The sequence below is a fragment of the Nannospalax galili genome, unplaced genomic scaffold, assembly GCF_000622305.1.
Source record: "Nannospalax galili isolate Female #2095 unplaced genomic scaffold, S.galili_v1.0 scaffold11732, whole genome shotgun sequence".
NCBI classification, from domain to species: Eukaryota; Metazoa; Chordata; class Mammalia; order Rodentia; family Spalacidae; genus Nannospalax; species Nannospalax galili.
In genome coordinates, this window is record NW_008331533.1 from 14,324 (window position 1) to 25,117 (window position 10,794).

General features: G+C 50.6%; 1 protein-coding gene across 3 annotated transcripts in view; it reads left to right on the plus strand.

Annotated features, from left to right (window-relative positions):
• Positions 1-1,303: 1,303 nt before the first annotated feature.
• LOC103728720 (retinol-binding protein 1) overlaps positions 1,304-10,794 on the plus strand; it is a 29,834-nt gene continuing 20,343 nt past the window's right edge. For 2 of the 3 annotated variants that reach the window (XM_017796500.2, XM_017796501.2), the window contains exons 1-2: positions 1,357-1,564; positions 1,958-2,136. In XM_017796500.2, the coding sequence (XP_017651989.1) occupies positions 1,492-1,564; positions 1,958-2,136 (252 nt within the window). In that variant the 5' untranslated portion in view covers positions 1,357-1,491. Of the gene's footprint in view, positions 1,565-1,957; positions 2,137-10,794 lie in introns of all 3 variants that reach the window. The other variant, XM_008826677.3, reaches the window with a different exon arrangement.

A 10,794-nucleotide genomic window follows, 5' to 3' on the forward strand; every position in this document is an offset into this window, starting at 1 on the left:
CCAGGACAGGTGGAGCTACCCTGTCTCAAAAAGACCCCCCCCCCCCAAAAAAAGCAACTGCACCTTTTCCCGGTACTTGATGATATCAAGGAATTAATATCATGTTTTAAATTACTTTTATTCATTTTGTGGGGGAGGGGAGACAGTACCCATTTGGATGTCAGAGGACTTGCAGGAGTCAGTTCTCTTTCAGCATGTATGTCCTAGTCTGGCAGCACTATTCACTGTGCCTGTGGAGCATGAGATGGTATAAACAGTATACATGTATATAGTGCTGAAGAGTATGTCAACAGTGCTGAAGGTGAGACCCTGGTATAGAGCAAGGGAGGTCAAAGGGACTAAAACCCCAGCCTTTCCAGGTCACGGCCCTACCCTGGGGAAAACCACGACCTTTCCTAATCCAGCCAGTGCACTGAGCACTGGGGGTGGAGGCGTGGTAGTGCTGCTAGAGGATGAGGGAGAACTATGCCCTGAACTGCTGTCTCCCGGATTGTGATGTGTGCTAAAAGCAATTTAGAAGAGATCTTTAGTCTTTAATAGAGGGTCAAAAAGTCAGCCATTGTGATTATGTCGTCTCCTTGGTAGTAGGAACATAGGCGGCAGGTGACATGTGACAGTCTTCACCCCACACACCCAACAGGAGCCATGCTGGGTAGCAGTGGATGCTGCAAAACAATGGGGTTTTCTTCTATGCACAGGCGTGAAAAGGGTTCCAGAATATATTAAGTGAAAAAAAAACAAAGTGCAGACCTCAGGAAGCGATGTGCTGTCATCATATGAAAGAAAAGGAAAAAATAATAAACCACACTGGAGCGAGGACCCACATCTGCTAGAAGTCCCTGGGTGTCGGATCACTGTGCAAGGGATTCCCAGGGAGCACCTTCTTGCCCAGTACACCCTAAATAACACCAGCTTCGCTTTCATTTGGGGGGGGCTGTGGGCAGTGCCTGCTCTTCTCCCCCACCCCGGGGGGAGGGGGGTTGAACAGACCAGCTTCCCTGGCGCTTAAACAAAGGCCTGTAAATGGCCTCCCCTCTAACCATGCTGGTAGTCCCAGAGGAGGCAAATTCCCAACACCCCAGGGGCCTGCGGGTGAGAGGTTCAAGGCTTCTGAAGGCTGGCTGGGGAGCACGGAATTTGGCGCCCAGAGCAAGCCCGCTTCTCTCACTTCTGCCCTTCCTTTGCTGCGGAAGCAAGAGGAAGAAATGGAAGGCCCGAACTGGGGGTGGTCTCCCGCAGGCCTCCACCTGGCCCAGGACCTCCCTCACCCCCGCCCCGCCCCGCCCTCGCCAGCGGGGAGGAGCGACGGCCCCGACGGATCTTCCCCCCGGCTTTGTGCTCCATCCGAACCCTGCAGTCGCCGCGCGCCGCCCCGGGTCCCCAAAGGCGCTCATTTCCGGACCGTCGGTCTCCCGGGTCGCTGCGGCTGCCTTTGCCCCGGCACTTCCCAGAGCCGCTACCTCCCTGTTCGTGGCCGAGTTACTCCCCAAAATGCCCGTGGACTTCACCGGGTACTGGAAGATGTTGAGCAACGAGAACTTCGAGGAGTACCTGCGCGCGCTCGGTAAGCGCTGCCCGAGGTGCTCAACACTGGGTGCTCCCTCCCGGCAGAATCCCCGAGTGTGACCACAGGCTGCCAACGGGAGCACCGGATCTGTCAGGGTTAATGGGTGGCAAGAGTCGGCTAGCTAGCTCTGGAGGTGGAAAATTTAATCAGTAGATCTGGCTGGAGTTGCTAGTTTTTGTTGTTAAAGGGCTAGCAAAAAGGGCAAAAAACTTTGTTTTCAAAAGAACAAAAACGTAGGAGAAAAGGGACAGGCTGTGCAGTCAGTGCAACGTGAGTGGGGAATCCCAACATTGCTGTTCGGTGGAACAGCGCCCAGGGGCCCTCTGCCAATGGAACCATTCTGAGTTTTCCTACCTACTCTCTGCGGGCCTATCTCCATACCCCTTGCAGATGTCAACGTGGCCTTGCGCAAAATCGCCAACTTGCTGAAGCCAGACAAAGAGATCGTGCAGGAGGGAGACCACATGATCATCCGCACGCTGAGCACTTTTAGAAACTACATCATGGACTTTCAGATTGGGAAGGAGTTTGAGGAGGATCTGACCGGTATCGATGACCGCAAGTGCATGGTGAGGACCTGGGAAGCCCTGCTGCCTCCTGCCCCGTGGTCTGTCCTAGAACTGGGCTAGGTCATCCAAATGGAGCAAGGGCCAGGTGTTGGGAAGGACTGTGGATTTCCCCTCCCAGCCCCAGGGTAGGCAGAACCCACTCTTCAAGCTCTGGCTGAGCCAAACGGGATGGTCCAGTTGTAAAGGCCCCAGTGTGGTAAGGCAGGTGGATGCTCAGACACACGTGACCTCACGGAGGCCCACCCTGTCTGTGAGAGAGATAGGAGCAAGTAGTCTCAAAGAACTGGAGCAGTATGTGCCCAGTAGAGTAGCACAGCAGAGCAGGGGGAGCTGGATTCCTGGATTCTTCTGGAAGTTCCCCTGACCTGACCACGCTGCAAAGCTGGGATTTGGCCTTGGTCTTCCCCTGGTTCGTACTGACCACCCAGCTTCTTTCAACCTCTCACCCAGTTCCTAACCAGTGGGCCAGTGCCCAGCAATTCCCTGGGCCAGAGCAGGGCGATGGGGGAGGCCCCAGTCCCTCCTTCCCTAAGGGTGGGAAGCTGGTGACCCCAAGACCCCAATTAGTACTGCGCTGGCCAACTCCGGAAGGTCAGTTTCAGGACTACATTAGTGTTCTGGGTTTCTGGGAGGTCAGAATATACCCAGTCTCTCTTGCATCATCTTGGGTCCAAACCTGGAAGTGCTCAAACACCCCTCCAGCCCCCCCACCCTCAGGCCCCATTTGCCAAGGGCATTTAAGGTGGGTCTACTGTATACTCTGCACAGCTCAGAGAAGGAGAGATTAGGAACAACATACTAAGTCAGACTGAGAGAAAGAAAGCTGCAAGAGATGGGATTTGAGCCCATATGTTGAAGGCCACACCCCACACTTTGGCAGGCTCTTCTTCCTACAGTCTTTATGAAACCAGTCCCCAAGGACTGTGGCTGAAGGGGAATAATGAGCCCCAGGTGGGCAACTCAACCTCACCTGGTTTATTCATGCCAAGGCTGGTATCTGACTCTACTGTTTGGAGTGATGGGGAGAGAGGAGTCAAAGAGTAGTGACCCTGGAAGAGCCACCTGTGTGAGAAAACTACAATTGTAGGGCAGTGTCAAGCCACGCCGCTTAAGTCTCCAGGCACCGGATGCTTAGAATCAGAAAGGACACTTTGAGGTAGGGTCTGCTTTTCTTGCCACTATGGCAGCTGGTGGAACTCTATTCCATAAGAACAGCCCAGCTCCCTCTGGGGGTGCTGTCATATAACTCATCTCATTATTTGAGGTAACTGCAATGCTAAATATGTTGTCTTGTTCTTAGCTGACCATCTTCATTGATCACCCAGTAATACTAGTGAATACTCACTAGGTGCCTAGTGATGTTTATATTTTACATCAATTCAGGAACTCTTCACAGTCCCTATTTCAAACCCCCACCTTATAGGCAGGGTTTCTTGACATGTGGCTTGGGATTGGGGTTCTCTGGGGGAACAGAGGAAGGTTCTGAATGAGCAACATGACTCCCTTCTCTCACACTAGTCACCACATCAGGCACAGACAGTAGAGCACAGCACAGTCCCTGACATCTAAGAGCATAGTCTTTGTGTGGGGCAGACATAAAGATCAAGGCCATGTGCTCCATGAAGACAAGGGGAGGTGTGGGTCAGGCTATAGGGATCCTGGGTATCTGGCGGAGGTCACCTCTATACTAATTGGACAGGAACAGAGTGAGAGAAGGGAGGATTTAGCATGCAAAGGAGGGACTGATGGCCGCCTTTTCTTAGACTAGATGGTAGGTGAGCAAAAGAGGAAACCTAGTAGTAGCTCAGGGTGAATGCTGGGAGCTCAAGCTTGTGCTGGGCTGGGTGTTGCTGTCGTCTTTAGGACTTGGGAGGCCCACTCCCAAGTGGACAGCCATTTTCTCATCTTATCATTATCCACTGGGAAGTAGGATTGTTAAACTTAGGGTCACAGTCTGATGCCTCAGGAAGCCAGGCTCAGATACCAAATAATAAATAGCAGAAAAATGAGATTTATTTAATGTGGACACATTGGGAAGAGGGACAGAGAGATCCAGTGATACCTCCTCCTCCCCTGTCCAATTTGGAGTCCTGAAGTAAGATTAAGGTTTAAATAGAGAATCAGAGATGGGCATAGCTATGCAGTCTTGGTCAGGTTGTGGTCCTACACCCCCCACCCCCACCCCTGTGGCTCTATCATTGTTCTGTAAGGCAGTCTAACAAGTGGTAAATCTCTGCTTCTCCTCTGTCAGGCTTTCTCTTCTAAGATGAGATTCCTGGGGGAAATTCCAGTTTCTTGGGGCCCATTATTTCAATACTCTGATAGCCAAAATAAAGGATACAGGTGTCTTTTTAAAATACTTTTATGTTACAGGACGGCACTAGCCCTCTGCTCTTCTAGAGCCATCCTGGGGTCCCCTGAAATGCAGAAAATCCCTTCCTGGGAGCTGCTTCTTGGAGAGTGTGGAGGTGTGGATCCCTGTGAAGAGCAAGATTGGCCCTGGTATAGGATAATAGGTTTAGTGCAGTTGTTGAGTCCAAGGCTCATATGGGAACACAGCTGAATTCCAAGGCCACCTTGGCTGAGATCTCTGAGGACCCCCAGGTGTCCTGGGTAATGCTGATAAAGACAACTTCTACCAACCACCATGACTTCTGCCCCATACTCAGACCCAGGAGTCACCGCCAGGCGGCATGCTTATAGTGGGATACCGGAGTCTCATTCTGATTTTGCCTTATTCATATATGGGCTATACTCATTCCTTGCTTTGGGGTCCTACAAGCATTTCATGGCACTTCCTCTCCTGTGTCTGAGACTGGGAAGGGGAAGACAAGAGGAAGTGGTTCAAAGCAACCAGCCACACTGTAATGTGAATAGGGCAAAGGTGCACTCCTATTTGGTCTGGGAGATCACAGACAGCTCCTCTATCAAGTTAAGTCTGAGCTGAGGCTGGGAGGACAGACAGGAAGTATCAGGTAAACAGGAAAGAATGAAAGGCAGGCCAAGGGCAAGAAAATAATGTCTGGTAAATGTTATTTCAGACCTGTTTCTTACCAGTTTCTGAGCTTATCTTTGTAGTCAGAGGGGCAGCGAGATTTCCTGGGTGCTCAGGCCAGTGAAGGAGGGTGGCACATCTGTGGGCCTTTGCACCCTCATGCATGGTCGAGGCACAGGACTGACGGGGTACAGACCTGTGGACAGGAGAGCAGTGGTCAGGGGAGGTAAGACAACTTCTACCAACCACCATGACTTCTGCCCCATACTCAGACCCAGGAGTCACCGCCAGGCGGCATGCTTATAGTGGGATACCGGAGTCTCATTCTGATTTTGCCTTATTCATATATGGGCTATACTCATTCCTTGCTTTGGGGTCCTACAAGCATTTCATGGCACTTCCTCTCCTGTGTCTGAGACTGGGAAGGGGAAGACAAGAGGAAGTGGTTCAAAGCAACCAGCCACACTGTAATGTGAATAGGGCAAAGGTGCACTCCTATTTGGTCTGGGAGATCACAGACAGCTCCTCTATCAAGTTAAGTCTGAGCTGAGGCTGGGAGGACAGACAGGAAGTATCAGGTAAACAGGAAAGAATGAAAGGCAGGCCAAGGGCAAGAAAATAATGTCTGGTAAATGTTATTTCAGACCTGTTTCTTACCAGTTTCTGAGCTTATCTTTGTAGTCAGAGGGGCAGCGAGATTTCCTGGGTGCTCAGGCCAGTGAAGGAGGGTGGCACATCTGTGGGCCTTTGCACCCTCATGCATGGTCGAGGCACAGGACTGACGGGGTACAGACCTGTGGACAGGAGAGCAGTGGTCAGGGGAGGTCTCCAGGAGGCCAGATGGGAGTATAAAATGTGGCAGATGGAGAGGATAAGGACCTGAGAGGGAGCCTAAATATGACCTCAGCAGGCACTTAGTGGGGTATCCTTACTGAATGAGGTGTGGCCAGGCAGACATTCTTCTGCAAAGGGAGCCTCATCTGGTGGATGTGTAGAAAGGCTGGGTGGGCTCATCAAGCGCAGAGACTTCCCCACTGCCCACAGCCTCCTTCATCCATTACTGTGCAGTATCAGACAGGAGACCCACCCACAGGGCTTTGTCAGGGTGTGGCTCAGGCAGAAGGGTACCCTGTGTCCTGAAATCCGTGTTTCCTACTCCCAACCGAGGCAGACCTCAGGAATCATTCAGGTCTTCATCCCCGGTTCCCTTGAGAGTGAGTGGCTTCTGTGGGCAAAAACACTGAGCCTCAGCTGGGAACCAGCAGTAAAGTCTACGTGCTGGTGGCAGCAGGGCCATTTGTCATCCCACAGTGGACATCAGGTCAGGGTTTCCCTGGAGGAGGCTGCTTTGTTCGCTCAGGACTGGCACCGCCTCCCCTGGCTATGGTCTCCCTTGGAATCCAGTGTTGAACTCGGGATGACCCCTCTACGAGGCCTGCCTTCCACTCCCAGCCCTTGGCCCACTGCCACTTTCTTTGTTTTTGTTATAAAAGGGAAGGCGGAAAAAATGAAATAGCACAAGAGTACAGAAAGAGCTCTTCCTCTTGGCCTATTCCCACCCCTCCAGAGGTTATCACTGCTACGATTTCTGGTGAATCTATCCGGAAATCCTTGTTGCATATGTAAGCTATCTACCAGTTCATCAACTGGCCAATATAACTGCCTAAAGCTAGAAGGGAGGAAGGAAGGAGATGGGAGAGGGGAAGGAAAGGAGGGAGGAAGGGATGAAGGCCAGAAAGAAGGAAGGAACAGAGGGAGGGAGGGAGCGAGGGAGGGAGGGAGGAAGGAAGGGAGGGAGGGAGGGAAGGAAGGAAGGAAGGAGAGATGGATGGAGGGAGGGAGGGAGAGATTCATTCTGGCTCATAGTTACAGGCTACAGCCCTTCACGGTGGGAGTACCATGGCAGGAGTGATCATGTCCTGTCCACAGTGAAGAGGCAAGAGCGGTGAGTGGTGCTGGCGCTCTGGTCATTTCCCCTTTTTATTCAGTCGGGGACCCCAACCCATGGGATGGCCCTACCCATGTCTTCTCTCCTCAGTTACACCTCTCTGGACAGGCCCTCGCCAACATGCCCAGAGATGGGGCTTCTGGGTGATTTAAATCCAGTCAAGTCGATGATCAGGATTAACCATCTCAGCCACAGATGGAGCCAGCACAGGAAGGCTCTCTGAATAAGAAATCATGCAGAGTGGATTTTGCATCTGGTGTAAGGAGCCTGTATTTCCAAGGGAGATTTAAAAAACAAAATCACTGTAGATGCATTTTTTCATCAATTAAAAAATAGGCCATGATGGAGGATTTCACCACCAAGACTGCTTCACAGGATCTCTTTTATGTCCTAAAGTTCTCCAACCTTTGAAAGCAGTGTCAGCAGTGCGCTTTTTAGGATTACAAAAAGAAGAATTAAAGTAACGAAACAAAATCCACAAAGCAGCTTTCAGAACTCACATGGTTTGTTAGATTAGGAGTTTCGCTGAGTGGGAGGAAGGGAAAATAGTATCTTCAGTCTTCGCTGTGCCTGCACTGAATGCTCTTCCCATTGTTCCCCCTTTGGTCTTCGGCAAATGCTGTCCAGCAGGTATCATTTTACCTGTGTCGTAGACGAAAATCTGAGGCTCAGATAAAGGGCCTCTTTAGCCCAAGTTCACCCAGCTAGCTGGTGGCAAAGGACAGATTCTAACTGATGTGTTTCTAAAAATGTCTACCACACGGTGTGACACCTCAGTCCTCCTTGTGAGGTGAGCACAGAGGACTGGTGGGATCAGCAGGCCTGCGATGAGGAAGAAAAGTTGGAGTTATAGTTAGCACAGCTGGGTCCACTCCTCTCCCCCACGCCTAACTACACTGTGAGCACAAGCGATTAGATACAAGGCTTATGCTTCCACGTTTACAGGAGTCTTGCAGGGTCAGTACTGAGGACCATAGAGAGTACACGCTGCCTTTGTAATGCTGCCGTACTACGTGCAGAACAGGACCAGGGCCCCTGCTGACACCTCAGAGTGAGGGGCAAGGCACACCCACCTATATTGTGTTTGTCAGGTATTTATTGAATGAATTATAGATGTTTGATTTTCTGGCCACCATTGTTTCCCCATCACCCCACCCAAAGATGCATCTCCTTTTTGGGGTGGGTATGCCCATATTCAGGGTCCTGGTATCACAGCACACTGCTTCTCCTGTGATGGGTTCTTGCTGCTAGGGTAATGCATGGGATCCAAGCTGGTCCTGTCACACCCTTTTCTAGGATTTAATTTGAGGACCATGGGAGAGAGGTGATTTCTGTTTGTTCCCTCAGAGATTAATAATACACTTGTGTGACATAAGCCCCAGGGTCTCTGAGGACGGGGCCTGCACCCTACCTTCTGACTTTCCATGGCTAGGTGGAGAAATCCAAGAGAAAAAAAAAACTAAGATGAGGTCAGAGAAGGGGGGAGAGAGAGAGAGAGAGAGAGAGAGATTAGAGGGCTATTAGAGTTCCCAACACTAATATCATTTTCCATATAGTTAAGCTGGTACGTCCCTTTCTTTCCCACTAAGCTCTTGGAACTGGTTTCCTATTCTTTGTACCTGGAAACATCCCAAGACACTCAGACTCCAGAGATGGTGGGCTAACCACGTAAGTCATTAGAACTGTAGTTCTTCTACACTGGAGCCTGTCCTGTCCCAAAGGTTCTCATGCAGAGATCTAGGGAGGGTAGGGCCTGAGTGCTTATCTTTCTAACAGGTTCCCAGATGCTACTGGTCTTGTTGGTTCAAAGACCCTGCTACTGATATTGTAAGAAGAAAGGGAGGCAGCTGGCCAGACCCAGGCTCCCACGACATTTTCATTGTCATCCAGTATAATAATTCTCTACTGTGGTTAAACATAGTCCTGGGGTGTACAAGAGCGTGGAAAGGTGCAGTTCTGTCCTGTGGGGAGCAGGGACAGGAACTGCCTGTGGACAGCAGTCTTGCAGCAGACCATGATCGTTTGTAGTTGAGGGTCCAAGTAAGTAGTGCCAGAAGCACGTGAGGCTGAAGAGGTAGAGTGTGATGGCCCTGTATGCACTGAATAGACGGGCGATGACAGAGCAGTTCAGAGCTTGGCTGCAATTTGGCTGAGGGTTGGAATCCTGCTTCCACCTTCCAGCTGTTTCCTCAGAGAAAGTACCTTATCCCTGGAGTCCCTTTGTTTGCCTTTGTAAAGAGGAACCAAGGGCAGTACCCACCTATGGGATTGTGAGGATGAAATGTAGTAATGAATTATTTCTAGGTTTTTGTTGCAGAGCAGTAAACCACCTTGAAAACTCGTACCTTAAAGCAAGTTATGTATTTTGTTCACAAATCTGGGCAAAGCTCAGAGGGGCAGCTTGTCCCTGCTGCCTCCTGTCAGCTGGGAGCTAGAGATTCTCTTTCCAGATGGCTCACTTATACTCACCCTCCCATGGCAGGTTCCAAGAATCAGTCTCAAGAGAGAAAGGCAGACATGTGTGACATTTTTATGGCCTCTGAAGGCACTGTGTTAGTCAGTTTTCCGTTATTGTAACAAAATACTTGAGCTGATCAACTTAAAAAGAGGAAGGGTTTCTTTGGCTTACAGTCTTGTTAAGTTTTAGAAGTTCCACCTTCCAGGCGGCATAGGCTGGGAGCCAAACCTTTAATGGACAGGCCTTGGGGGCACTTAAACTCTGCATAACAGGTCTCTTGTACTGTTTTGGTAGAAGTAATCACAAAGGCTTGCCCATCTTCAGGAGAGGATGCAGGCTCCATAACCTAGCAGGGCTCCAGACAAACACTAGGGTAGCTGATTCCTTAAAACAGTTCTGCATCCTAATTCTGATAAGCTGTTACCGCAGTGCCTGGCCCATTGTGAGTGCACAGTGGGTCTGGAGCATGATTCTTTGGCTAAACTTTGTAGGTCTATCCAGATAAGGCTGTTTTGTTTCTGACTAATCTCTGTAAGACTCTGTGGGGGTGGGGTGGGAGAGGAGCAGCGGGTGGTGCCCAAGCCTGTCCTTTGTAGTAGGGTGGAGATTTCTCACCTCCCTGAGCCCAGCTCTGGAGACTTTCATGTGGGCAGGAGAGACTAGGAACCCTGGGGGAAAACTGCGTGCACTGGGATAGCTGAGCCTTCACCATTGGCTCTGCATTTCCTTTCAAGTCCCAAAGAGATCCCTCTGAATAGCCAGAGGGGCTGCTTTCCACCTCCAGGTCAGTGCCTCCCTCCTGTGGGTCTTCAACCTCCTAGGACCTCTGACCCTTCATGTCATTCTGTCTTCTGGCTGCACAAAGCTAGAACCAGAAGAGGTAGGTAGGCCAGAGCCCACCAAGCATCAAAACGTTTGTTGATAGCTACTGCTAGCCTACCTATTGCTAGAGAAAGAATAGCTGAGGGAGTTCGTGCCTTTCTTTGGACAGCCACCCTGTGGCCAGTTATCTTCTAGAAACCAGGTCATCCACCTCAGTCCTACTGTGGACTTTTCCCTTGGGTCCAGGCGTTTACTGATATTTTTGACTTGATGGAAGACTCCCCCGAGAGCAAGGCCTATGTCCAAAGCACTTTTGTAATTATCTGATGTGTGAATTAAGCTGTACAGCAGTGCTTGGTACACAAACGTACACACACACACACACACACACACACACACACACACACACACCTGCCCCATGCACTCGCTCATGTA